The sequence below is a fragment of the Monodon monoceros genome, unplaced genomic scaffold (genome assembly GCF_005190385.1).
Source record: "Monodon monoceros isolate NGI ecotype Baffin Bay Population unplaced genomic scaffold, NGI_Narwhal_1 Super_Scaffold_5, whole genome shotgun sequence".
In the NCBI taxonomy this organism is placed as follows: Eukaryota; Metazoa; Chordata; class Mammalia; order Artiodactyla; family Monodontidae; genus Monodon; species Monodon monoceros.
In genome coordinates, this window is record NW_021703782.1 from 80,057,266 (window position 1) to 80,072,906 (window position 15,641).

Sequence of the window (15,641 nt, forward strand, 5' to 3'; positions counted from 1 at the left end):
GTCATCCCTGTGCAAAAGGAGGTGTTTTCTCTCTCCACTCCTCCACCATCGTTTTTTTAAAAATTTATTTATTTTATTTATTTTATTTTTGGCTGCATTTGGTCTTCGTTGCTGCACGTGGGCTTTCCCTAATTGCGATGAGTGGGGACTACTCTTCGTTGAGGTGCGTGGGCTTCTCATTGCGGCGGCTTCTCTTGTTGCAGAGCATGGGCTCTAGGCACGCGGGCTTCAGTAGTTGTGGCGCACTGGTTTCAGCAGTTGTGGCTCACGGGCTCTAGAGTGCAGGCTCAGCAGTTGTGGCACACGGGCTTAGTTGCTCCATGGCATGTGGGATCTTCCCGGACCAGGGCTCGAACCAGTGTCCCCTGCATTGGCAGGCGGATTCTTAACCACTGTGCCACCAGGGAAGCCCCACCATTGTTTTAAGATGGAAATGGACCCTGGGGTTCAGTCCTTGACCCTCTTTGTCCTAAAAGGGCTCTCCCTGAGTTATCACTCCCACTCTCAGGCTTCAACCATTTTCCTCGTGCTGACAATTCCTTTACCTCTTTCCCTGTTCCTATTTCTCTCCTGAGCTCCAGACCTGCGTATGCCACTGTCACTGGAGACCTAGGTGACACTTAGGTGTCCCATAAAACCTTCACACTCCAGAGCCAGAGCTGAGCCCATCAGCGCTTCCACTGAGTAGCTCCATTTCCTCCTGACTCAGGGATGGTGCCACTATCCACCTGTCACCCAAGTTAGGGACCTGGAAGTCCCCCAGGAATCCTCCCCTACCCTCACTCTCCTATTCAGTCCCCAGGCCCATCTCCTTCTGCTGAACCACCCCCAGACCCGTTCTCTGCCCTTCCCACGCCTGCACCTCCCAGGTTCCCTTGCCCTCTGGCTTCTGGCTGGATGGAGGGAACCATCAGGAGGTGGGAGGCGCCAGGAGAGAGAAGACGGGGTATGTGCTCCCTGCAGCCACTGCTTCTGTGCTGTCTCTGGCGGCAGCTGGGCTCCTCATGTGGCTCTGGCCCTCTCTGGGCTCAGGAAGAGGCCTAGGAGTGGTGAGGGCTTCCTGCGGTTGCCTCAACACCTGTATTTTCTTCCTTAACCCCACCTACACCTCTGTAGGTGGTCCCTTCACTGGAGTCTCTCCCTGTGAAGCACCGGGGTGGGCTCTGTTTGCTGCCAGGGCTATGCCTGATGACCATCGTACTCCCATGTCTCTTGTTAGTACACCCCTCCTCTCTGTTCCTGTGGTGTCATTACGATCAGGGACCCTGGAGCCAGACTGACAGGAGTTCAAGTCCTGGCTTTGTCACTATCTACGTGAACCTGGGCAGGTCACGTAACCTCCTTGAGCCTCAGTTTCCTCATCTGTGAAATGGGGGTAACTAGTGCCTTTGACTTCGTGGAGTGTTTGTGTGGATGAGCTGAAAGAAGGTATGTAAAGGGCTGAGGTTCTTAAACAATATCTGATTTTTGTCCACGAGTTCCTTATCACTGCTCACCGGACCACTGCAGGAGCCTCCAGCTGGTCTCCCGCCTCTCCCCTCACCTGCTGCTCATCCATCAAACACCTCCAAGAGGGACTGTTCTCCAGTGCAAATCTAAGCAAGTCTCCTTGAGTTTAAACCCTTTACTGCCCCATTGAGCCCGCAGGTTAAACTCCAGATTCTTGGCAGGGTGTGGCACCCACCACCCACACCTCTCCAGCCACTGCCCACATAGCATTTCACACCCAAGCAATTCCACGCTGCTTAAACGTCCCCACACATCACACTGGCTCACGATGCGGGCCTGGCACTGGCTATTTCCTCCACTCATCATGCCATCCTCTCTCTAAGCTCTTCACAGATTCTCATTTGTCCTCCAAAATCCATATTCGTGGGCCACCTCCTCTGAGAAGCTCCTCCCAGAGCTTGCAAGGAGGTCACAGCTGCCTCCTCCCTGAGATTTCTGTCCTCATGCATGTTTCTGCTGTGCTGGTCATGCATGTTTCTGAGATGATGTCCACTTGATTACTTGCCTGCCTCTCCCACGAGATGGTGCAGGGCCTACACTGCCCACCTTTAAATCTCTGGATCCAGCACTGAGGAGGTGATTGGGCTGGGTGGGCCCGCTTAGGTGGTAATGAGATCACCAAAAATGTGCAAGCTGAGCTTGAGCAAGCACATGAAAGGAAGATTGCAGACAGAACTGGAGAACTGGATGGCAAAAAAGGCTGAGCTTATGGCCTCAGTGGTCCCTTCCTCGCAACGAAATATGCTGTCCGGGAGGTAGTGAGCTCCCCATCACTCCATGGATTCAAGCACAGCTTGGAGGACCCCATTTCAGGGTGCTATAGGGGCACTTCCTGTGCTGAGGGACGTTTCATTTGATGACGTTCCAAGTATCTCCCTTCTGGGTGGCTCTATGGTGCCAAATAAACTAGAAGGTTCTGCAGGGCTCAAATGATTCTGTTTTCTCTAATGATTACATCACCTCTCATACAAGCCTCTACCGATTCATCAACATAAGACAAACAGCCACTTCACTCTCTCTCCCAAAGTCTTAAACACATTTATTCTAATGTTAATGTCTTTCCTTTTTTCTCCTTAGACATAAAGCCCCTGGCCCCCTCTGCACACAACCTGACATGCAACCATGGGGAAGAGGAATTTTAGGCAGGCAATGGCCATCTCAGTCTCAACTATGAAAAAGGAAAAAGCAATTAGAGCACATCTCCAGATGGAAGAAAAATCTACACCCGGAGCAATTCTGCTTAGCTGCTCATTCAATTGATTTTGGGAAGGCCTGCTTGCCAGAGTGAAGGGCTTTCACGGCTCTTTTGGGGACCAGCAGGAAGAGGAACACACAGCCTCCCTTGCAGGTCTGTTCTGATGATGACTGGGTTGGAGGAGGCCTTGTCGGCTGGCTGGATGTTGAGGGCTGAGCCGTTTTCCTGCTGTCCAGAAAGGTTCGAAAAAGGGCCTTTTGTTTCATTCTGACTGTTCACCCCACATGATCAATAGTGAGAAGGCAGGCAAGGGAGACCCAGACTATCTAAAAGCAAGCCCCAGACCTCCGTTACCCTGAGGCGTTACCGTCTGGAGCTGAAAGGTGAGACTTCAGCCTGGGATCTCCAGGGCCTGCCTGTCTTTCTGGAGGGAGAGGTGGTGAAGAGATTCGGAGTGTTTCCCAAAGCAATATGCCTCTGAAGAGCATGCTCTAGAAACAGCTCCAGAAGCCTCTGTCTTACCCAGGGTCCTTTAAGTAAGATCTGCATAGAAAATGCCTTCTAGAGTTTAGAGTACAGCAAAAACTTTCTGGGGGAACAATTCAAGGGCCCACAGGAGATTCTGGGCACAAACAAGGGTACTTTGGGACCCAAGTTAGGGCCAGTGGGGCATCTTAGGAGACCTGGGGCAAATCAGAGGAAGCCACCCTCTGTAGGAGAAGGAGTTTCCAACAGGCACCCCCTCAAGGCCCTTTCTGAAAGGCCCCCACCTCCTTAAGACCCTATCAGCTGAAGAACTCGACTCAGAGCAGATCGCAGGCTATATTCAGTTCCCGCCCACCCCTGACGCCAACACCCTTGTGCAGTGCACAAAATACATAACCGTACTTGGTGGCCTTGGCTCAGGCAACGAAACAGGGAGGAGGCCCTTCTTCCCCTTCCCCACACAACCCTCGCAGGTACCTCAGTGACTGGAGGTTAGGGAGCTTTCTGGAAGCACAGCATTCTCAAGATGGGCAGTGGTAGCAGGGGGTGTGGGTGTGTGCTGGGGAGGGGGCTGACGTGCACCTCCATGCGGCTCCGTGGACTGAAGGTGTGGATGAGTGGGTGTGGAGGCAGGAGAGGAAGTGAGGGAGGAGGTGTATAGGCCCCAGGCTGAGCAGCTGCAACTGGTCTCCTGCTGATACTTCAAGATAAGAGACCAGCTGGAGCATTGGGCCTGGATTAGGTGAAAGGCAAAGTGACCACAACGTCTTCATTCTTGTGGTCAATAGGATTTCCCAGTCTGGCCCATGCACAGAAGGGGTCCTCAGTGTAGGGGAGGCACGAAAGGAGGGAGGAAGTGCCGCCCCGTAATATGTCCTGCCAACCTCCGAGAAACCTTTGTGCTGGAATCCATCTTGGCTGAGAGATGTGTGGACACACCAGGAAGGACCCAGTGTCAGATCAAATATGGGCACAAGCGAGATGACTGGCCAGAGACAACTGGAAAACTGCCCGCATATAAGCAACCTAAGCTGCCCCTATTGTGTACAACACACTCCAAGTTCGCCTGTCTGCTCTTCCACATGTACTTTGCTTCTAATAAACACTGTCTCTATTTCACAATCTTGGTCTCTTTGCTGAATTCTTTCTTCAAAGAAGACAAGGACTGAGGTCCTTCTTCCAGCCACTCCAGCACTGGAATCAGAAGGAGAGATGGATGTGCCACTGAGGCTGCAGCTGCTAGGAACTTTGTGAGCAAATAGGAGGCATCTTTCAGGACTTCCATTAATAACTGCAGCTCCTTCTGAGGGGTCGCCTATTCTAAGCCTTCCCTGATTGGTCCCTCCACCCCCGCCCCTAGGCCTGTCTCCATCAGAGCATAGAACACACCGAATGGGAGTTATTTGTTTAACTACATCTTCCCATCTTCCCATCTACGCTAACTCCCCGAGGGCAGTGATCTGTGTCCAGCTCTGTGCCTGCAGACCCTCATACACAGTAGGTACCTGGGAAATGTTACCACATGAATGAATTATAAGACAAGGGCTGGGGCTTGCAGTAATCCACATGAGGGTGTGTGGGATGGGGGGACATCATCTGTACATTTGCTGGAGGGTCTGGGGCACCCCTGGCACCCTCCTCAGCCCCCTCCTCTGCAAGCCAGAGGTCTAGGGAGCCCTTCACAACTGAAGACCCTGGATGGCTAAGAACAAAGGAGATGGGGGTGGGCAGGCTGTGGCCTGTCCAGGACCCTAACTGGCCCAAACAGGCCTTGCCAACACCAGCTCCTTCAGCCACATCCCTAAGTTGATCTAAATCTGCCAGGAAAGGTAACCATCAAACCCTGTGGGCATCCCCTGGCCCAGCTTTCCTGCTACCTTCTGAAATCACAAAGCACTTTACCATATGGCCAGCCACAACAACATGGGATCACATGCTGAAATAGCCCCCAAACCACAGTTTTACATCAGATTCTCTCTCAACTGTCTCAAAAAAAAAAAAAAAAAATCACCAAGCAAAAAAATATCACAGACATTTATGGCCTTTTACTTGAAAACATCACTAATTCCTACCACTCTTGAACTTACTGGGAGGCCAGTTGGGTGTTCCCAGGTAGGCTTTGCCTTTTGAGTCAGAGTTATAAGATCCTAGCATCTCTGGGAGGGCTGGAAGAGGGCTGGAAGAGGACGTCGTGCTTCCAAATCCAGTATCCGGACCCCCACTATTCCATCCCTTCCCAGCTGCTGCCTATCCGGAGCTCATTCATACACCTCTTGTGAGCAGGGTGGATGGCTGAGAGCACGCTTCAGGATCCAGAACCCAGCACTCCATCCTGTGATGGGATGGCCCCGCTTCCTGAGATTCCAGGGTGGAGGGCTAGGATCGCCTTTCCTAACTGGCCCAAACAGGCCTTGCTGATTCTCACGGGACGGGGTTTCTGGTGCTTCCATTTCCTTGTATCACCAGTCTCCAGGAGACAAACTCAAAAATAAGCATGGGTTCTAATCTTGGCCTCATACTCTAAGTGTGGTCTGTGGATGCAGCATCAGCATCACCTCGGAGCTTGTTAGAGCTGCGGCACCTCCGGCCACCCCAGGCCTGCTGAGCCGAAATCTGCATTCACCAAGGTCTCCAGGTGATTCACATGCCCTTTGAGCAGCACTGTCTGTGTGGGCAGAAGTTAGGGCGGTGGTTACTCTTGGGAGGCGGGTGCAGATAGTAACTGGAAGCGGGTAGGAAGGGCTTCTGGGATGCTGGCAATGGCCTGTTTCTTGATCTGGATTCACAGCTGAATCCAGTTTATGAAAATTCATTGAGCTATACGCTTATGAAATGTGTATGTGTATATGTACTCTAATAAAAGGTAAAAAAATAAAGGAGTCAGGAATCTCAGCAAGTAGAGGCAGCTGGGAGATAAAGCTGAGCCACGCTCCTCGGTGCTTCCATCAGAGCAGCCCTGGGCTGACCTGACTTCTCCTAGTTCTCACATCAGATTCCAGCGACTGGGGACTCATGTCCAAGAGATCCCACCTGCGTCATTCTTACCTCCCTCGCAGCCTGCCCTGAGGCCCCTTTCAGCACTCAAGGTGGCTGAGGTACAGCAGCTTGGCTTTGACTTAGGCCCTGAGTCTGTCCCCGACCCAGATCTAGCAGAGCAAGGACATGTAAAGCTGGAAGCTGCCATGGACATACCTACACGCAATCAACCAGCATCAACCCCAGTTTTCCAGCCTCTTCTTCATGCCAAGTTTGCTCTGCTTTATTAGTATCTCTCTTAGCTGTGTCCAGAGGTGAACACAGTTATTCAGACACAGTCCCATCATTCACTCATTCATTCATTCATTCATAATGATAATGGCTAGCATTTACTGAATCTTGTTATGTGGCAGGCACTAAGTGCTTTACATGCACTATCTCATTTAACCCTCACAATCCTATGAGTATGCCCATTTTACAGAGGAGTAAACTAAAGCTCAGAGATGTTAACTAACTTCAAGTCACACAGCAGGAAGTAGTGTAGCTAAGGATTTGAATGCAAGCATTCTGGCTGAAATTCTCTTATATGCCAGGCACTATGCTATGCTTTGGGGATGTATCAAAAATGAATGAATAAATATACTAAAATGACTGAATTATACACCTTAACAGGGTGAATTTTATGGTATGTGAATTACAGTAGGTCTCCGTTTCTGTGGGTTCCACATCTACGGATTCAACCAACAGGGAGCAAATTGAAAATATTTTTTAAAAAATTCCAGGGCTGGGCTTCCCTGGTGGCGCAGTGGTTGAGAGTCCACCTGCCGATACAGGGGACACGGGTTCGTGCCCCAGTCTGGGAAGATCCCACATGCCGCGGAGCGGCTGGGCCCGTGAGCCATGGCCGCTAAACCTGCACATCCAGAGCCTGTGCTCCGCAATGGGAGAGGCCATAACAGTGAGAGGCCCGCGTAACGCAAAAAAAAAAAAAAAATTCCAGAAAGTTCCAAAAACCAAAACTTGAATTTGCCACACCAGCAACTATTTACATAGCATTTACATTGGATTTACAACTATTTACATAGCATTTGCATTGTATTAGGTATTATGAGTAATCTAGAGATGATTTAAAGTATATGGGAGGATTGCTTATAACCTATGCAAATATTACATCATTTTATATAAGGGACTTGGACATCCTCGGATTTTGGTATCTGCGGGGTTTCCTGGAACCAATCCCCTGCGGATACCAATTATATTCCAATTTAAAAAAATCTGAACAGACAAAAATTTTGGTTGAGATAAATATTGCCCACATTCCTAAGAATTTAGTTGACCTGTTTTTCCTGGTATAAACCAGCTAACAAAAAATCAAAATATTTCTTTAAAAAATGAATGAAATGTCTCAGACATCTTTGTAGTCCGACAGAGCTAGTTCTATACTTTGGTCCTGCCACCTAGCCATGTATGACAGAGTTTCGGTTTTCTCTCCTGTGAAGCGGGGACAGTGAACCCTGCCTTGTCAGGTGGTTATAGGGATTTGAAGGAAAGGCTTCACCTGGCTGCTGGCCCAAAAGGTAAATCACAGCAGAGAATGCTGAATTTTATGAGGGCACAGGCTTGGGGAGCTCACATGGCACTGCTGATCACCTCCACGCCCAGAAATGCCCTGAATGCCCCTGGAGCTGTTGAGACCTGCACTGGATCAAAGGCCCACCTGGGTCTTCTCGTCCTCACTGCAGAGTCCCTTCTTACCCCTCCACGCTCCTGCTGGGGTTTCTGCCTAGGATTCCACAAGGAAGGCGAGCACCTTTTCTCTTCCCCACCCACCTCGCTCCCTCTCTGGGCTGCCAGGGGCTGGGATTCCTGAGCTGCATAAGCGAGTGTGAGGGCCCTCCCATCCCCCTGGCATGGGGGCTCTGGCCCACGCCCAGCACTGTCCTCATAGGCAGCTTCGTGCCCACAGGGGCCATGTTGCTATGGTGATTACGCTACCCACTCAGTGTCCAGGGAGACAGCATGGTGTAGCTGCGAGCTGTTTGCAAGACTCGCTGCAACTAGGCTGGGAAGATGCCAGAAAGGGTCAGAGGGAGCGGGGGATGGGAACTGAGTGTGACTGCTTCCCTAGCTCTGTGTGTGTGTGTGTGTGTGTGTGTACACATGCTCACACATGTACCCACCCCGCTGTCCGAGTTATAACGGCCCTTCTGAGCAGAGGCACAGCCCCTAGAGAGGCATAATCCCGTGGTCGTCACAGGTTTCTTCCTGAGGTGGTGTTTACTGTTTATCACTGTGTTTAGTTTCTATATTGAAAACTAAAAGGGAAAAAAGTGGCATTCATATGGCAGCAGAACAGACTGAACTGTGCCTTCTCTTGCTCCACATCTGAAGCTGGCTTCGTGATCCACCTTGTCCCTTGTCCTGTGAGATTTCCTACAGAAACAGTGTGGGACACCAGGAGATTATACCGTGGCAGGGAGAAAGTTGCCCACTCCCCCGTTACTTGCCTTACACTCCAGGTGGCTCCTCTGAATTGTCTCATTTAGCCCACACCACAGTCCCGCATAGGGATTTGTTGTGCTCATTTCACAGACGACAAAACTGAGGCCCAGAGAGGCTAAGTCACTTCCACAGTCCGGAGGTAGTATGTGTAGGGGGCGAGAGTCAAGCCCAGGCTGTTGAAGACCTGTGCTCACCGCACTGGGGGCCTCCTAGGCCCAGAAAGTACACAATCCAAGGCGCCAAGTGAAACAAAGGAGCCACAACCCCTCTGGAATAGCAGGTGGACAACCCACATTGCACCCACTGGGGTGCACTTAGGCTCTAAATTTAAGAGCTTTTGGTTCCCCTTCCTGAGCAATCAATATTGGGGATGATTAAATAAGTGACCCCGGCCTTAGCCACGCACACATTTGTGCTGACCCAATTCAATCCACACTAGTTAATCTATGCCTTTTCTCCACAGTCACGAATGTGGGCTTCCCCTTGCAGAGCCTCTGAAACAGCCCCAACTGCAAATAAATGAATCCTCAGGGTGGGGAGAACCAGGCCCTAACAGCTTCAGAGCCCTCATGTTCCAGCTAATGCTGATTTGTAAAGCGCTTTATGATTTATTCATACCGCCTTGCCAGGCTTCCCAGGACAGCCTTCCCCTCACGCAAATGAGCACGACTCCCAGAACAGAATGTCAGGCTTCATTAAGAGAAAACACCCGGGTGTGGGGATGTCCTCGTTTGGGCTCCCTAGCCTGCGTCACCCAGTGTCTGTAGGATTCGGGGCAAACTCCAGGAAGCACCTGTGCTCTGACGGCCTTTGGCTCGTGAGCATGGTGAGATGGCAGGAGTTCCCTTCTGGGAGGGAGAGACTCTCCAAGGGCTGGGCCTCATGCCTCTGCACCCAAGACGGGACCTCGGGCCAGTGGATGCATTCCCAGGTGGCAGGAGCCGGCGACAAGGAGCTGGGAGGGACCCAAGTGGAGCTCTGCCCCCGTGATTCTCGGCCAGTAGATCAAGGTGGGCCCCTCAGCTCTCGGGGAGCCACCAAAAGATCAGAGCGCCGTGTAAATGAGAAGTCACCAAACCGGCCCCTGGAACCATTTTCGCTTAGCTTCTCCAGGGTGCCTTGGGAGCAGCCCCTCCCTCGGGCCACACTACTGCCCAGGAAAGCTGACCACAGACACGCACGGCACCCATGAGCCCACAAGGCCCCACAGGGCACAGAAGTCGTGCTGATGCAGAGCTGAAGGGGGCCTCAAGCGCTTCACGCCGTCTCTAGCGAGCGAGACACAAGCTGCGGTCACCATCCTTGTGCCAGAGGGTCACACTTCTGAGGGCGCAAACTGCTAACCCACACCCACAGGGACTTTTGAGCGTCAGCTTCTTCGGAAGCTGACTCCAGCACTCTGATGCCAGGCACGTGGGGGACTTGTGACTCGACTTCACCTCCTTAACCCCCAGAAGGGCAGAGTGAAATGGGGCAGAATAAAAAACTCTGAGTAGGAAGCTTGAATCAGGTGAGCTCTGGAGCACGTGGGGCCTGACTGCCCTCCAGGTCCACCCCAGAGAGGGAAGGATGCCTGAGCACCCCGGGGACCCCCTGGGGTATTGGGGACTTGACCACGCACTTCTCAAGTGGAACCTTTCAAACAAAGTACAAGTTCTGGGGACATCTCATTTGCTTGACAATTCATGCTGAAGCTGGCTATTAACAAGAGTCAGTCCGATGTCATCTGCAGGAATCAGGGGAGCGTCACCACGTGCTCCAGGGACTTCCCTCCAGTCCACGGGCTGTCCCAGAGTCTGGGGATCTGTCAACTACAGATTGGCACTTGCCATCCACCTCTACAAGGATTAGATCGTGCGCTGCTGCACCTGCTGACCTTCAACACTCCCTGGAAGGAGTTCAGGGTGGAGAGCAGGAAGGAGGCGCTCTGTGCTCTGGGAAAACCTGGCAGAACAGGTCTTCTGATAGTTAGATATTTTTAGGAGCCAATTTTATGATTCCAATTCTTATATCTCCTCATATCTAGAAAAGCACTAAAATCCTTCATGGTGACGTCTGCTCCTCATGACTAGCAGTAACCTCCTGCAAAAAATCTGTGCTTGATTGCATGTACTCCCCCCCTTCACCGAAATCACATATATACTGACCTTCCCCGCTGCCTCTTTGGAGCAGTTTCTCAGAGCTATCTGAGATGCTGTCTCCCGGGCTATAGTCCTCATTTTGTCCCAAATAAAACTTAACTCACGATTCTCACGTTGCGCACGTTTTTTAAGTTGACAGACCCAATGCAGTCCTGAAAGTCCAAGGTGTGGGTGGTGACCTGCAGCACATTTAAGGGGTCCTCCACTTGTCTAATCCTCACTGCCAACCTTTACTTTATGATAGTCCAGTAGTGGGTGACACTGAGACTACAGAGCAGCAAATATAATCTAAAAGAGACTGCTTTCCAAAAAAGGGCCTACGTTGCTCTTAACACCTTAATAGAAAACAGCAACAACAAAAGAGTTGCTTTTGGATTAATCTGGTCAACACTGATCCTTTGACCATCCCTTCTAGCTCTGGTCCTCCAGGCGGGGAATTGGATGAATTACTGCATGTCCTACCCAGTTCTGAGAGATCACAGTAAAGTCCAGAAATAAATCCCAACTGGCCATCCCCATCCTAGAAAGTAAGCCAATGATACTTTCAACTGAGTTCTACACAATTGCTAACTGCTAACGTACAAACTCCTTAAAAAGAAAAACAACTAATAACAACAATAACTAGGCAACAACATTTTTAAACATGTTAATTAATTTTCAAAATAACATTGCTAAAATATAGTAAATAAATTACACTGTTTTGGGCTTCCTTAAATATATGCATTCTCAATGGGGGTGATATAGTTCCCAAGGGGGACAACACTGGTTCTTGAATGTGAGAAATTATTACTCTTTTATATAGAAACTATAGGTATATATACAGTACATAAACAGAAATACAGTATATCTTTGGTATTGAAATTTCAAGAAGGGATAATTAGAAAAAAAAAGCCTAAAAAGGCTCCTTATGGGGGCAATTAGCAAAAAAAGGGTTGAGAAACACTGCTGTTAAATAGAGAATAAGGAAAGCGATCTTTTCTGTACAACTCAAAGTCATCCATACAAACATCTCTCCTTATATTCTGTGATGGCCGTCAAGGTTGGTGGGCAGACTTGTTCCTTCTTACACAGCCCTGACTCTGACCCCAAGCACAGTGCCTGGGTGGGCATTTTTCTCCCTTGCTTTTCTAGGTTATTCAATCATTCTCAGTGGCCTGTCTTCTAGCAACAGCCTGTTAAATCCAGGCTCTTAATTTTACAGGCAATACTTAAGTCCATTCTGGTCTGAAAGCTATACCACGCTGCCCTGTTGAACTGCTTGAATGGCTGAACAAGTTGTCTGCTGCCTGTTCATGTATTTTCACGCAGTTCTGGGTTTGTATCTGTGTTTTTGGTGATTGTGGTCACCAAGAAAACCTTGTATCACAAACCACTGGAATGTGCAGAATGACTTACGGTGCAAAGGGTTTCGAAGGTCTTTTCAGAGACAAAGGACCCATCCAGGCCAAAGAGAAAGATGGATGCATAGGAAAGCATTCCTCCGAGGATGATAAGGTTGTTCATATACGGACTTGACATCTTTATCAGCCTGACAAAAGAAAGAGATACTATAGTTAGCAGAACTGTTAATTTAGCTACTCCTGCAGCAAATATTTTCTGAATGTGTATCTTGTCACCAAGGCTAGAGAGGGAGAGAAGAATGGAAACCCTGGTTTCCTTCACTGCCCCCTCCCCCAAGACTGTGCTTCCTCTGATGGGCTGTTTCCCTCTCACTATAGGACCGTGATGTTATCGATTTCTAGTTGTTGATTTTCCTGTCTTCTCAGTCAAGTTCACCTATCACTTCTCTGGGGACAGCCTGTATTGCCGGCTTCTTCAACCATTAATTTTTAGTTTACACAAAGATGTTAAGTCAACAGTTTTTTTTTTGGCTGGGGCTGGGAAGACAGCCAAATCTAGAGAATTCTAATCTATGTTCAGCAACCTTCCACAGTGATGGACTGTCCTGAGCACAAAGAGGGCCACACGCATGGTACCTCCCGGTACCAGGTGATGGAGGTGGACAATGGAGTCCCCACCCCCATCCTCCCCCTGTCTTCACCAGGCTGTGTTAAACCATCAGCCAGCTGGAATTTACTCTCAGATGTGTCTGGCTCCCCCAGCACAATCTGTTCAGAATGTCTTGGGTTTTCAGGTGCCCCCATGGTCCAGGTGTTCTTTTGCAGATTGTAATTATGGTCAGTTGTTCCCTGAGCATTTTCTTTTGCATTCTGCAGTTCTATTAATCCTTTCACATTTAAAAATTCAGTGTCAAAGTAGTAGAGTGATAAAAAGCCGGCTGTAAATTGTGGACCCCTCATGGGCTTTTGAATTGAAAGCCCTGCGTCCAGCAAGCACCCCTGTGACCTCATGAGGTGCACCCTTGGCAAGTCAATTAGCCGAGTTTCCTCACCTATAAAAGCACATATACCACTGCCTAGGACACATGTGAAGCTGAGAGGGGACTGGGTCCCTGAAGGTCCTTTTGTAAACCATGAACCGCTAAGGCCCCTTCATTCTTATTACCACAGGAAGCAAGGAGGGGAAAGGCCAGAAGTGAGGCAGGCTTCCTGGATGTGGTAGACCTTAAAGGATGAGTAGCATTAAGGAAGATAGAAGAGAGGGGGATTTGAAACCACAGTGACATTTATTTCCTATCTCTTTGTAGATTTTTAAATCTGAAAAGCCAGTCAAAAAATTCACACAGGGACTTCCCTGGTGGCACAGTGGTTAAGAATCCACCCGCCAATGCAGGGGACAAGTGTTCGAGCCCTGGTCCGGGGATATCCCATGTGCCTTGGAGCAACTAGTCCCGTGCGCCACAGCTGCTGAGCCTGTGCTCTGAAGCCCGCGAGCCACAACTACTGAGCCTGCGTCTGCAGCTACTGAGGCCCACGTGCTTGGAGCCTGTGCTCCGCAACAAAGGGAGGCCACAGCAGTGAGAAGTCCACGCACTGCAGCAAGGAGCGGCCCCCGCTCACTGCAACTAGAGAAAGCCCGCGCACAGCAACGAAGACCCAACACAGACAAAAATAAATAAATACATAAATAAATAAATTTATTGGAAAAAAAAATTCACACAGAAGCCAGCCTATTGGAAAGAGTAATGGTAATTCCCCCCCAGGAGGCCAAGAGGGGGTAGTTAGGAATTAAAGGAGTATAGTCTTAACGACAGGGACAACTTGCTGTTATGACAAAAACTACTGCAGCTTGCAGGAAGGGAATCTAACATTAAGAGCTGACCACATGCCCAGCGCCTTGTGTCGAGTTCTAACATGCATGGTCATCATTTAAGGCTTGTACGGAGTAGATCAGAGTTGCTTCAATTTTTTTTGGAGGCAATATTTGTGCTATCGGTGATAAATAAAACAACAGGTTTTTCAGCAAACAGGTTTGACCTAAGCAGCTGCTACCAAAACCAAAAAGAAAACAAACCCCCAACGACAACAAAAGCTCTAGAGCCGCCAAGTTCCTCCTTGGCAAGCAGGGAGAGAAGGAAAACCTCTTCTCTTGGGATTGCGCTCGTCCCTGCAGCCCAGGAGGTCGCCCTGTGTGCCTTCTGGGCACTGACAGCAGAGCCGCGCCGCCTCTGGGGGGCAACGAGGCTGTTCCCCCCGCCCCCGTGAAGGCCCGCCCTCTGAGCCCTGCTCAGCCACTCCCACAACAAAGCAGGGAGCAGGGGTCAGGGATTTCTACGGAAACCAAAGAAGCTGGCTGTGCTCGGCAAACACCACCGCCTGGGGCGGTGGCCCGTACTACCCATGGCTGGCCAGAATAACTCGGAAAGCGAGTTGGTCTCCTCCGGAGAGGGAAGGGCACGCGTGGGGGAAAAGGGATCAAGGCCAGAAACCCAGGGGATAGGCTCTGCTACACGCAGCAGTGCGGCCTCGGACGGGGCTCTCCAGCCCTCCGACATCGAGCCAGCGCTCTCATGTGCAATTGTGGTCGTTATTCGAGGGTCAACCGAGATGATGAAGGAGGCACTTCCTGGGCTGTGATATGCTGTATGGATGGGAAGTGCCCTTACTGAACTCAGTGATCTCCCTCTGGCAGTGCTTCCTGAAGATGCTGGTGGGTGGGGCAAAGACGTTCGGGGAATTCTGCTTCTATATTTCTCCTCCTGGACCACCACACAGTGCACATGCATGGCCAAAATTCCAAGAAGACCTGTGGACTTGGACCCTTCAATTTTGTTTAAGCCAGACTTCCTGTGCAAGCAGCGCTCCTGCCTCTGTGTGCGCGCGCTCGCGCACACACACACTCACATGAAACATCTAATGACATCCCAGTGACTAAGCGGCACACTTTGGAAAACTGCCCTAGTAACTTCTTCTGTGCCCCTGGAGAACGTGTTATGTGATGCTCCTACACTTTGTCTATGAGGCTTGTCTACCCAGAAAGCACTATCCAAAAGGAGGGCATGAGTGACTTACTTCTGATTCCGATTCTTGATGTTGAAGAAGAGAAAAGCACTGGCCATGATCATTCCCAGGATGGTAAGGGCGGAGAGGATGCTGTAGAGAGGTAGGGAGATCTTACGAAGCTGTTCCAGGACGATGGTCTTGTCTTTTGGTGGTTCGGATCCTAGAAGATCAAGGAAAAGGCATCAGCTGAGCTCAGCGCACAGTCAGTCCCCAAGAACATCCTTGCCTGGATGCCCTTGACACCCGCCACCTGTGCACAAACTGTGCAGGACACGTCACTGGGTGAGCGGGCTCCAGCGGTTGGCCAGTAGGGAGCCTAAGCCAGGACTTATTTCCTTCTCTAAACAGAATCAATAAGGGATTTGTGATGCATTTAATCACCATTAGAAGACTAGAATTTGGTCTAATTACCATGTTGAAAACCCATCG

At 50.1% G+C, this 15,641-nt stretch overlaps 1 protein-coding gene across 1 annotated transcript in view; it reads right to left on the minus strand.

Moving 5' to 3' along the window:
• The window catches only part of GABBR2 (gamma-aminobutyric acid type B receptor subunit 2), a 365,880-nt gene that overhangs the window by 68,985 nt on the left and 281,254 nt on the right, over window positions 1-15,641 (minus strand). The window contains exons 10-11 of the mRNA XM_029201547.1: window positions 15,222-15,372; window positions 12,205-12,337 (exon numbers count right to left, since the gene is read on the minus strand). Of these exons, the coding sequence (XP_029057380.1) occupies window positions 12,205-12,337; window positions 15,222-15,372 (284 nt within the window). The remainder of the gene's footprint in view (window positions 1-12,204; window positions 12,338-15,221; window positions 15,373-15,641) is intronic.